This window comes from Zea mays, chromosome 9 (assembly GCF_902167145.1).
Source record: "Zea mays cultivar B73 chromosome 9, Zm-B73-REFERENCE-NAM-5.0, whole genome shotgun sequence".
Classification (NCBI taxonomy): Eukaryota; Viridiplantae; Streptophyta; class Magnoliopsida; order Poales; family Poaceae; genus Zea; species Zea mays.
In genome coordinates this window covers 139,417,319-139,430,610 of record NC_050104.1, presented here as the reverse complement: position 1 = coordinate 139,430,610, position 13,292 = coordinate 139,417,319, and the positions used below count along the sequence as shown (strand labels likewise).

The 13,292-nt window shown below is 46.9% G+C and overlaps 1 protein-coding gene across 1 annotated transcript; it reads left to right on the top strand.

Annotated features, from left to right (window-relative positions):
- Positions 1-10,556: 10,556 nt before the first annotated feature.
- Positions 10,557-12,193, top strand: LOC103639188 (uncharacterized). Its single transcript, XM_008661973.3, has one exon. The coding sequence runs from the start codon at positions 11,248-11,250 to the stop codon at positions 11,866-11,868; it is 621 nt and encodes a 206-aa protein (XP_008660195.1). The 5' UTR covers positions 10,557-11,247; the 3' UTR covers positions 11,869-12,193.
- Positions 12,194-13,292: the final 1,099 nt, after the last annotated feature.

Here is a 13,292-nt window from a genome sequence, read left to right as displayed (position 1 = left end):
ATATTTATAATGTTTCAATTGGAGCTACACACAAGAGCGTTTCAAATAACCTCGCTTGGTCTGTATCTACATGTATTTTATTAAAGTTTCTTGTATTGGTTCGCTTTAACTGCTAGCTGTTTTAGTTTTTTCTATTGCTGCAGTACGTGAAATTGCAAACATGTGGATGTGTTTGACTGCTATGAATACGGCATTGCTAATAGTGGCAAGAATCCAGCAGAGCGTCTAGCTCACTAAAAGCAACATGTGGGATCTGGAAGCGGGCGGGGGGGGGGGGGGGGGGCGGAATCCATGTCCATCCAGCCGCAACGTAGCGAACGATGGTGCAGCAATGGGAGATGGGGGTGGCTGGTAGTGTTTTTTTTATCTTTCTCAGCCAAGAGTCGCCAGCCAGACCAGTGCTGAAAGCAGCAACAACAAGAAAAAGTAGTAGCTGCGAGCAAGGCTGGGTGAGGAATACGGCGGAGAGCATGGCAGAGCAGGAGGAGCGGTGCGGTAGGAGGAGCGGTGCCGAAAGACACTGGGAGCTCAGCAGCACTCAGGCGGCTCGGCCGCCTTCCTCCACCTCCATTCCCCTCCCCTTTCTTTCTCTCTCTGTGCTTCACTTCCTCCCCTTCCTTGACGGAGCAGCGGAGGGAGAAGGTTGCTAGCACTGTAGCAGGGCTTTTATTTGAGATTGAATGCACTGCACTGCACGCCATTCTGAAGTTGTTGCAGATGCCTTACAATCTCTTTTGGTAATGTGGATTCTCTTTTCATCCATCCGTTTCTTATTTATTTCTTGTTATATAGGCTGGATTAGCATCCAGATTCAGCGTTTGGCATGGCATGACTATTCCTTAAATATTGCAAATGATCATCTTCTTCGAAATATAAAAAGAATGGTACCATTTGTACCTACGGTATTCGTCATTGCTTTGACTGAAAACAAAAGTCTATTTGTGTTATGCGCTCAAACAGATGTACACAATAGACGTGCATTACATGTTCTATATATCATATGCATATAAACTACTCCATTTGGTTCTGCAGCTTGCCGATTCAAATTCCAAGGAGATGAAGAGCAAGACAAAGGAGTGAAATGATATAATCAAGCCAGACATAGTAAGTTTTTGTGTTCACTGGTTCCCATGAGGATTATGTAATAATTAAAGCTTTTAGTTTTCTCCTATTACATTATGGGCACTAACATTTACTATCAGGTAAATAATGCTTTTCATATTTATAGCTGTTGAAACGAAATTAGTTGGTTAAAGTGGGCCCTTTTTTACCAACAGAAACTAGAACAGCTACAATAAGCAGCTAGACATAGGCATGAGGTACAAATCATATTATTTTGTGTTTCTGACTGCATCTTGTTTCTTCTTCTCAGGTTTCCGCTCACCGTGCTTGTCGATAGTACATATTAGGTGCTTGTTGTCTTCTTCCACCTTCTAGACATTTAGAGTTTACCCCATTCCTGCAATGCTTTACCTGGTCAAGAACTTATTGCAGGTATGTCCAGTTGCCCACTCATTCTGTTGTATGATTAAAAAAAACAAAAACAAGCAAAACATAAGCATGTTTCCCTGCTTCTGTGGTTATCAGTATTATATCTTTGAATATGTGTATGCACCATCTTACCATATTCTGAAGAACTTGAATATTATCAGCACTGGTGTCCTGTACCGTATAATTCTCAAGAAAAAGTAAGTCTAATGAGCTTTTTCTATTATAAGTTTTATTTGCTGACAAGTAGCATCCACTATGTCATTGGGTTCACTTTCACTTGAAATCTTTGATGCAAAGCTGAATGCTAAAGATGGAAGACATGAATTATACTTCTGTGATGAAAGAGTTCTACTGAAGTTCAATATGTAAAATAAATAGTCATCCTTAGGCTTGAATCCGTACTCTATTGAAGTAACTAGCTGCCTAAAGGACTATGCAACAGCTAACTCTGAAATCTGAAACTGACACATTTGTTGAATCTAATACCATGCTACCCTCCTATTTGGTCATCGTAAGTTCGTAACAAAACCTCTATTGTTTTCCACTTCATTCCTTACAGTTTTTTTTAATATTTTCTTCCCCAACAACTCGCAGAAATGAAGAGGCCATTCGTTGATTTAGCATTCTAGAGTACAGGACAAGAAACAGAACAGATAGAGCTGGAAAGAGAGGATAATGGTGTGGTTTTTTTTATTTCTGAAATGGCTCTCCGGTGCTGAATCTTTGCATGCCATGTAGGTTTTCAATGAGATAAGCTCGAGAGACATGGAGGAGATCAATGTTTTGAAGGGTTTGCCACAGAACTCCATTTTCATGTGCATCCTCGGTGGCACCATTATCTTCCAGTTCATCCTGGTCCAGTTCCTGGGAGATTTTGCCAACACCATGCCTCTCACCCATCTCCAATGGCTCGTCAGCATTCTCTTTGGCCTCCTCGGGATGCCCATTGCTGCTGCCATCAAACTGATTCCTGTGGAACCTCGCGAAGACGATGGCCGGATACCATAATCATGTAGATTAAGAGCAATAGATCAGCTTCACCAGCTGCTAACTACTGTAACCTTACCTAATCCACAAGAATAGGAGCAGAGCACCAATTTGTGAAGAAACGATTTGTTTGACTGCGACATTAATATACCCGTATTACTAAACTGTATATTGAGTCGTCCATTTATTTTTATTTTTTTCCTTACAAATAGTACCTTGTGGCTTGTATACACTAGCGTCCATTTGCTATTATGAAATGGCATGTGGTGGATTACAATAACGTGGGATTGTTACATAGTTTGTACCTGTGTCAGTTGTAAGTAGACTGCAAATTTGAATGCAACAGCAGTTATAACTCTAGCTTGATTGTTGATTCAAACAGTTCATTTCTGATCTCTACTTGTCAGTGGAAATGATCTTCTATCCAATCACACATGGTCACTGCAGTGCCTTTGTTGAACAATGACACAACGTGATACTAATCAGCCCCTGGGCTGTACCATGACATCAACGAATATACATGCTTAAAGAGATATATATACCTAAGCAACATCATTTTCTTAAAAAAAACTAAGTAGTACTATCAGCGCTTTTGCTTTCTCCAGACACCGGTGGAAACTGATCTTATCGGTTTGTTGCTTACAACTGGTATGTACATCAATCAGACATCGGTGAGAACTGATCTTATCAACGCTTTTGCTTTCTCCAGTTGCTGCCTCGAATCGTCATCATGGACAAGCTCATCGCGGACATACCTATCAATCTCGAGGAAATTCTCATGAAGAAAGTCGTGGGTAAGCTGCAACTTTTCCAATGCTAGGGAGTTGTTCCCAAGCAACTTGTCACAAATGAAACGAGTCATGCCCAGGACAATGTCATAGTCTGATCTTCGCAGCGTCAACTGGAAAGTGGACAGAAGGACTCCACTCGCGCAATCGAGGATTCTGGGGCTTCCTTTCTTCAAGAGGATCGCCATCATTTCTGCTAGCTTTCTGGATAACAGTGAGTCCTCGCCCTCTGCAGTCAGATTGCTTTGCTCGTCCTGGCCAGGCTCTTTGGAATCAACAAGCTCATTCTTTGCCACGGTAGTGACCCACAGTGGTAAGACAGAGTCAGCAAAGTGGAATACGTTGGGTGCCATTTCATTATGTGATCCAATTAGCCACCGGCATACAAGACCCAACAAGAGCACAGGCAGCCATTGCTTCAGAGCAGAAACTATGCTGGGTGCAAATCTTGAGCCAGCAAAGGACTCAACAGCGGGCACAATATCAAGAAGATCATTTGCAAGGAAGAAGGCCTCCTCTGGAGGGCATGACTCCTCAGGGGAGCTTGATAAAACCAATTGAAGTAGCTTCGAAGCGTATGTAAAGCAGCTCGCCGTTGGTTCGGTGTTCTGATCTCCAAGACTCCAAGGCTTTTCTTACAGGTCTGACGGTTGCCTGTTCTCGTGGTCCAAGGCAACCCAGCTTGCAAACTCTTCTACATAAGAATGACCCAAAAGAACTATGACACTTCCCCTACTTGCTATACTGCTCAAACATTTAATGCCAACCTTGAGCATAAAGCTGGTGTCAAATGGTTTGTTTTGACATAGTTGATTTCAAGGTTTGGACAAGTTTCAACAGTTATCACACAGGCTGAATATCTAAACTGGTCTGAAACTCTGAATTAGTTGCATAGCAATTAGTTAGGTCACGATGTTGGATGCTGATTTTTTGTTCTGAACTTCTCCTCTGGTCGAATCTCCACGGTACAACAGGTTGTGTGGCATTGGAATTCTCACCACAACTTATGGAATTAAGGAAGGGGATGGTTAAGCCTCCTGCTGCTCCCCTTGTTGGATGTTTGAAATGGCTGTATGTATGATATTTTCTAGGTGGACTTGAAGGATAAGACTGCTAAATATAACACACATTTTAATATAATACACATTTATACATAAACTATCGTGATATTATATGTTTCTGTTGCAATGCACATAAGTTATCGTGGTATTATATGTTCTTGTGTTATCGTGGTATTATATGTAACGTACAAAACATTTTCTTATAACAGTATAACATACATTTCAGCATAATACATATTTATACATAAGTTACCGTTGTATTATATATTCCCGTTGCAACGCACGGGCACTCACCTAGTATATATATATATATATATATATATTGTTCGAACCCAAAAATGACCGTGCGGACGGTCCGGCCCGGAGGCCGGACGGTCCGCGGTCCGGACCGTCCGCGGTGGTGGCGCGGACGGTCCGCGCGTGCGCAGAGTCAGTTAGGGTTCCTAGTTTCTCGCGGGATTTGTTACCTAAAACCGCGGGATTAACTCGGAAATCAGTTGGAAGCGGATCCAGACCTCCCCCTTTATATAGATGAAGGGCTACGGCCGATTAAACCCCCAACAATCGAACAAATCAAGTCTATTACTCGTTTTTACCTTATGCATTAGGAGTAGTTCTAGTCTAGTTCTAGTTTAGCCCTAGTTTAGTATTCCAATCCCCAAATTCTCCGCCTCTCCTCGACTCTACGTCGATTAGAGGAGTCTAGGTCGGCCTGCCCGAGCCTAGACAACTCCTAGGATCTCTCCTCCTCGACGGGGTCCCTCCCGGGAGCGAGATCCAGGCGCCGTCGGCGATCTACCGCCGCCCCTGCGCACGCGCGGACCGTCCGGCCCTAGGGCGCGGACCGTCCGGCCGTCAGGCAGGGAACCCGAGCTCCTGCACCAGGTCGCGGACCGTCCGGCCCTGTGCCGCGGACCGTCCGCGTCTGACCAGAGAGCGCCGTCGCCTCGCACCAGGCCGCGGACCGTCTGTCCCTGTGCAGAGGGCACCGCCGCCGGTTCTTCTTGAGTGATTGGCGCTCCGAAAAAGCGTCAACATACTTTTTGGCGACTCCGCTGGGGAATAGGTGTCTAGATCTGCTAAAAATCGGCCCATAAATGGCCGGTTCTAAGGATCACACCAAGATCTCCACTACCAACATCATCAAGCCGGCCATGGAGGCGCTCCCGGCTGAGGACCAAAGGCCCTTTGAAGACCTCGTAATGCACGATGAGAAGGAGGTGATGCGGCAATGGAACGAACAACGCGACAAGGAAGAGGCGGAATTGCTGCATAAACTCTCCGAACGGCGCAAGGAGGCGGCGGAAAAGTACTTGTCACACTTCACGGTGGATCGCCACCAAAAGATCGTCCGTCAAGGGGAGATCGATATGGAATCTCTCCTACCTCCACTGCAGGGTCCCGCTGTAAGTACTCCAGATCTATCTCTTACGACTTTCATGGATCAACGAGGAGATCAGTTAAAGCGATATGTAGATGAATCTATTAAAATGCATTTACGTGCATACGAGAAATCAGCTGCTCCTAATTTTCCATCGCGAGAGTCTAATACAGTGCCACCCACGTCAAACACATCGGCTATAAACGGGTCACCTTTGACCCAGCCATCATATGGTATGCCGATGCACGCTTTCGTGTCACCATCACAGCCGCAACCACTAGGCACGCGGCAGGTACTGGACGCGACCGGACCGTCCGAGCATCATCTCAGACAGTCCGGTTATACCGCGGACCGTCCGGCGTATTTCGCCGGACCGTCCGACCAGATGCAGGCCCGCACACAAAACACTCAGGTCGCACCGTACATGGCCGGAACATCAGGATACAACCCTGAACACTTCGGCCCCATCACGGACCGTCCGGTGCATCACGCCGGACCGTCCGGATATGTTGCGGACCGTCCGTCATCTTACGCCGGACCGTCCGGATATGGCATGAACCGGCCGACATATTACGCTGGACCATCCGACTCTACACGGGTCCATGCGCAGACTGCCCAAGTCACGCTATATATGGCCGATCCATCCGGGTACAGCCCTGGACCGTTCGGCCCGATCGCGGACCGTCCAGTTCTTTACGACAGACGGTCTGGGTACGAGACTACCCACGTAGCACCATATACAGCTGGACAATCTGGATATACCTGCAGACCATTTGGCCAGGTCGCGGACCATTCGGCCTCTTACGCCGGACCGTCCGGATATGCATACGCAGAGCCGAGAGCTGCGCAATACGCACAGTTCCCACATTCATCGCAGCAACATTATGGTGCCCCACCAGCAACACATTATAATCATGCCATACCACCTCATGGACATAGGGCTGAATACTATTCGGCCACAAGAGAGCCTGAGGGGTATAGGGCAGGAGCTGGTGACATTAATAGGACACCTAACACACACCTCAAACATACTTGGGAGGAAAGCCGACAGAGTAATGTCAGGCAACCTGAAATCTCCACCCACAAACTCAATGGATGGTCGCCAGACATGGCAGAGAGGGTCAGAGACGAGGTAGCCGGGATGTTCAGGGACAAACTCGGTGTTAGTGTGTCAGGTACAGGGCAATCGTATCGGAAGCCTTATAGCCACCGATTCGACACCGTGCCATACCCACAGGGAACTAGAATACCAGACTTCTCTAAGTTTTCTGGTGAAAGTGGGAAAAGCACACACGAACATATAAGCCAATTCATAGCACACTTGGGAGAATTGGCTGATGGGGAAGCCTACCACGTTCGTTTATTCTCGTTGTCCCTTACTGATACTGCATTTGCATGGTACGCTGCTTTGCCACCAAATTCTATTAACTCTTGGGAAGAATTAGAGCAGAAATTTCATGAGCACTTCTTCTCAGGAGAACATGAGTTAGAATTGACTGACTTAGCTTCAGTCCGACAGGGGCCTGAAGAATCGGTTAATGACTATATCCGGAGATTCCGGGACACTAGAAACCGATGCTTTCAGATTCATGTCGCGGAAAAACAACTAACAGGGCTAGCTTTCAATGGGTTGCGACCCTACTTAAAAGAAAAATTAGATGGCACTCAATTCTTTTCGCTAGTGCACTTGCACCAGCGGGCTATGACATGTGAAAGCCGAAGTAAGGAAACATCAAAATCGGCTAGCCATAAGATGCATCTAGTGGGATACGATAACTCGGACGATGAATCCACGGATGTATACACCGCCGAACTGGTTTGGCCAGGGCAGGCTAAACCTTCACCATGTTCTGCTTTACAGTCGATTCGAAAGAATCGACAAGAAGAAGTTAAGTTTACGTTTAATGTTGCCAAATGCGATAAAATATTTGACGAGTTACTGAAAAACAGCAACATTAAATTAACTCATACTATTCCTCCTCCTGATGAATTAAAGAGGCGTGCTTATTGTAAGTGGCATAATTCCTTTTCTCATGCCACCAATGATTGTAATGTTTTTCGTCGACAGATACAATCAGCCATAAATGAGGGTCGATTGGCTTTTCAGGAGATGCAAGTAGACACACAACCCTTTCCTGTTAATACAATAGAACTCACATGCAAAAAGGTCTTGGTTCGGCCCGAAATGGCCGATAAAGGCAAAGGCAAGGGTATCGTCATTTGCGATCCCCGCATGTCAGATATATCACAAAAGGAGATTGCTCGAAAGGCGTCGGACGAGAAGGCTAAAAAGTCCGAAGACACTGGGGGGCAGGCACAGTTAATGAACCAAACACATCAGCCTAGCCCGAACATCGTAGATGGTCCGGCACCTACGTGCGGACGATCCGGTGCTCAGACAAACGGTCCGGCTAACTCAGCCGGACAGTCCCCCTATGACCAAAGGCGTCAACCTCTACATAAAGCAAGAAAAAAGACGCAAGGTCAAAACACATATAATCGGCTGATCAAAGCCGATCCTACTTTTGATCAGTTGCTCTCAAAAAATGCTAGCAAAAAGACTGTTCCACGTGATCGGTCAACAAAGAAACCCTGGCCACCTGCTAAAACAAAACGGTTAAACAAAACGGCCCAAAAGGCGACACAACAAGCATCGCCTATTCATTCTATGAGACCAGGGTACTTTCCACCTATTTACTCATCGTCGGTATATTATCCTGTTCAAACATGGAATGGCACGATGATGAATCCATGGTACATGTATAATCCCTTCGTCTATCCAGACTGGGGGGCACCTCCATTCTATTCCTTTTGATCCATTGATCAAATGGTCATGGCCGAGAAAGATACAATCCGAAACGGCCTTTATATTGGTGCTTTATTGAATAATCTCCATATCGAAAAGCCGGTGACTTACATCAGGTTTAGTTCATATGCTTTTGGTTCGTCAACCTTCACCAAAAGGCAGGGGGCATATGTTCGAACCCAAAAATGACCGTGCGGACGGTCCGGCCCGGAGGCCGGACGGTCCGCGGTCCGGACCGTCCGCGGTGGTGGCGCGGACGGTCCGCGCGTGCGCAGAGTCAGTTAGGGTTCCTAGTTTCTCGCGGGATTTGTTACCTAAAACCGCGGGATTAACTCGGAAATCAGTTGGAAGCGGATCCAGACCTCCCCTTTATATAGATGAAGGGCTACGGCCGATTAAACCCCCAACAATCGAACAAATCAAGTCTATTACTCGTTTTTACCTTATGCATTAGGAGTAGTTCTAGTCTAGTTCTAGTTTAGCCCTAGTTTAGTATTCCAATCCCCAAATTCTCCGCCTCTCCTCGACTCTACGTCGATTAGAGGAGTCTAGGTCGGCCTGCCCGAGCCTAGACAACTCCTAGGATCTCTCCTCCTCGACGGGGTCCCTCCCGGGAGCGAGATCCAGGCGCCGTCGGCGATCTACCGCCGCCCCTGCGCACGCGCGGACCGTCCGGCCCTAGGGCGCGGACCGTCCGGCCGTCAGGCAGGGAACCCGAGCTCCTGCACCAGGTCGCGGACCGTCCGGCCCTGTGCCGCGGACCGTCCGCGTCTGACCAGAGAGCGCCGTCGCCTCGCACCAGGCCGCGGACCGTCCGGCCCCTGCGCGTGGACCGTCCGTCCCTGTGCAGAGGGCACCGCCGCCGGTTCTTCTTGAGTGATTGGCGCTCCGAAAAAGCGTCAACATATATAATAAGGTTTTATTTTTCGTTTCACGGTGTATCCATATGTGCAAAGAAGCAGTGGATGTGGATGCGGCCGGATAGCCTGGACGTAGACTCGATGCTGGCGTGCTGCAATCCTGTGACCGTGAGGAGTTAGCAGTTTAGCACACTGAAACAGCACGGTACTGTCTGCGAACGAACACAATTTTCTAGATCTCCAGTCCAGTGGATGTATGCTTTACTTCGGGTAGGGTACATAAGCTCAGATTCATGACAGAGCACATATCGTTCATTCGCCTCTTTATTTCTGATCAAAAGGGAGCGATGAAAAGTGGAGGCTTTGAAAAGATAATGAGAATGAACCTTCTACGGCATCAAGTTAGCTTCTGCAAAAGACAAACGAACCTTCTGCGGCATCGAGTTAGCTTCGAGTAAACTTGATGCCGCATAAGATTTGTTCGTCAGTGTGTAGGAGCTATATACGTAGAGAGGCCAAAAGACGCACTTTGGGGGTGTTCTGGTTGCACTCAATTAAAGACTTATTTAGAAGCACATCAGTTTTTTAGTTTTTTTTTAAAAAAAATCACTTTCTATCCCTAGTTTTTAGAAACTGGTTTATGAAAAGAGTTAGGTGAAGGTGTTTGGAACTTATTTTCTAGTTTTTTATACATAATTACTTACATACCCTTACTCTATTTTAAAAGCGGTTGCAATAGTTTTAAATTTCATGAAACCAATAAAGACATGACGTAATTAAACAAACAAAAGCTAGTTTTAGCTAGAGGTCAGTAGATTCTTGTTTTTTAATAAATTAAAAAACCAGTTTCTATAAACTACAATCTAAACTGGTATGTTTGAAACCAATCTACTTTCTATAAACTAGTTTTTTTTTTTAAAAAAATGGATGCTTTTAAACAGGACCTAAAGTTTAACCCATATCAAGAAGAATATTTAAATAATAATTATATGTATTAAATGTAGTTTAATTATAAAACTATTTACAAGAATACAGACTAAAAAAAGAGATGAGTTTATTAAACCTTCACAAAATAGGGGGTGACAGACTGACAGGGGCATCTTAAAAGCCGACTGAAACTGCACGACAAGTTTCCCAAAAAGGACGTCCAGGACTGATCGCTTCTGGATGTTGTTTGAACTTTGACCTCTTTCCATGCACTTACATAGTTGCTGGACGTCCAGTGAATTTTCTTCATACTTATATACTAGCAATAAAACTTCCAAAACCAACCTCTATGCACGTTAGTGACTCGCATTCCCCTTGAAAGAACACCAAGCCGTCGGAGTGGAAATGGAAAAGCTTTGCCGTAGAGCAGAACGAAGTCGTGAGCGAAGGGACATGGACGGACATGTCGCTCTCAGCTCTCTAGACGTTTGACGGGAACGGGCTAAGGTCGCAAGCAAGGACGTACGCAACGGCACCTACCGAATCGCCGAGACCGGGCAAAGGTTGGGCTTGGGCCCGAGTCCACTCCATTCATTCAGAAATCAGAACCACGCTGCTGCCCAAACGGCCAAAGCCTTGCCAATGCGCTGCGACGACGCTGCCATCACCATCGCAGGACGCGTCCACATCGCCATCGCCCGCCTTCCCCGCCGTTGGCTGCCGTGACGACGCAGCACCAGCACCGCCCACGCGCCTGCACCACCTGCCTCCCAAGTCCCAACTCCCAGCCCAGCCGCCCCCCGTCCTTTATAACCTCCGCCCGCCGCTCGCAGCTCGCTCGCACACTCGGTCCGCCCGTTCCCACCCTCCAGGGTCGCCACCGCTTGCAGTTGCAGCTAGCAGAGCCGACTGAGCTTGACACGCAGTCAGCGAGTCCGACGACGCCATGGACGCCGTCTCCAGCGCTGGCGTGGCGCCGCAGAGCGCGTTCCTATCCCACTCCTCCTTCGCCGACGCGGCCATCGCGCGCGCGCTCCACTCCTCCCTCTCCGATCACGCCCCGGAGCCGCCCGCCACGGCGGCGGCGGCGGCGATGCTGATGCACGGCGCCGTGGCAGGGACGGACTGTCCCCCCGCGGCAGCACCGTCGCCATCGCAGTCCTCGTCCGCGCGGTGCCGGGTGGGCCCGGCGGCCGGGCGCGCGGGGAAGCGGCGTCGGCCGCGGCCGTCCAAGCGCGCGCCCACCACGTACATCAGCGCCGACGCCGCCACCTTCCGCGCCATGGTGCAGCGCGTCACCGGCGCCGACGAGGACGACCTGCAGCCGCAGCAGCAGGACAGGGACAGCCTCGGCCTCCTCCTGCCGCACCTCGGCGTCGAGCAGTTCCTACAGGCGGCGGGACCCGCGTCGCCCGTCGCTGCTGCTGCTGCTGCACCGTACGCGACGGCCTCGCCCGCCGCGGCGGCGTATCAGCACCAGCAGCCGCTGTTCCCGACGCTGGACTCGTGGAACGTCATGTACGGGAAGAAGGATGAGGTGGTCTCAGTCCTGACTGCTGGCCAATGAAAACGTCATATGCACCTGATGGATCCCTTCTCCCTGTTCGCGCAGAAGAAGCACATCACATATTACATTTGGGGTGATCTTGATTGGTCTAGGTATGGAGGTAGCAGAGTTGTGTTAATCACAGAACCAGGGACAGGCAGTCACGTTTTGTACTGATTTGCGATGGCAGTACCTGTAGTTGCAGCTTGCAGCTGCATGCCTTGAACCTGCAGTCTGCCGTTTCCTTTGGATTAAAGCTGTTTCAATAGGTGCATTTGTAATACATAAAGATAAAATATTATAGAATTAGTAAAAGTTGATATAAATTAAATATTATAGAATTTCAGCCGCACTAGCACCACCGTCGAGAATTGGCTTTGGTTATTGAATAATTTCTGCCCCTTTCTTTCAACCAATAAAAAACGGTGAAGTTCTCTTTTATCTTTTTTCTTTTTTCTGAAGAAACAATCAAGTTTTAATCTAAAACGGTTTCTACTATTTGTACATTGCTTTGTCTTTATAAATTATAGTTACAGAGTCCGAGGAGATGTCTTTAATCCAAAGTAAACAACTAAAAATTATCTTTCATCTTAGTTCTTTATTTGTGGCTTTACGATGCTGCGCAAAATCACCCCAGCCATCAAAGCTTTTCCATATTCCCAATTTGACGTGGCTTTTCTAGAGCTACTAACTCAACTTTTTTTTTTAAACTACATCCTCTGTATCTCTTCTTTACCGACTTTTTCTGAAAAATCCTTTATCTATATATCCTCTGTCGTGTCTTCTCTACGTTTAGTTTTTTGTACACACGTATTTATCGTGCTCTAAAATATTGTATGTATATTTTAGTTTTACTAAATCTATACTACTTGTATATCCTACACCTAGCTAAAATTAAATTAAAAAAAACAAGCCTCAAGGGGATTCAAACCCGCGACCTCTCACACAAATGTGTTTGTAGCTACCACTGCACCACATGTGTTTTTATGTCTACATCTATTATAGTAAAAATATATACTACATCTCTCCCGAAGCCCACATGCTACCCTAACATAATGTGTAGTAGTAGATAAGTATCACCGAGATTATTAAATTATATTTTTGGATTGAGGGAATAATATTTAAAGAATAGTCTTGCATGCAATTTCTTTTGTTTGAATAATGTTTTCAACTTAAATTCTTTTTTTTTTGCATGTGTGACATTTATTCTCCGTAATATTTTTCCATGGATCTGACTTATGAGTCATTTTCATAAACCAATGCCAAAGATGAATCCATGTTTCTTTCTTGAAACCCTGAACAAACACCACTAGCACGAGGCGCTCGCGTCGCTCGTTGACGACGAGAAGAAGCTTGGCGACTGCCAGTTCGACCTCTGAAAGCAATCCTACGTGGCCCATGCGTCACTGTGTACGGCAAGCTCCGGCGCAGCCATCGCTTGGACA

Bases quoted from the DNA above. Each gene is read 5' to 3' on its own strand.
- LOC103639188 (XM_008661973.3), top strand. From the start codon at position 11,248: ATGGACGCCGTCTCCAGCGCTGGCGTGGCGCCGCAGAGCGCGTTCCTA.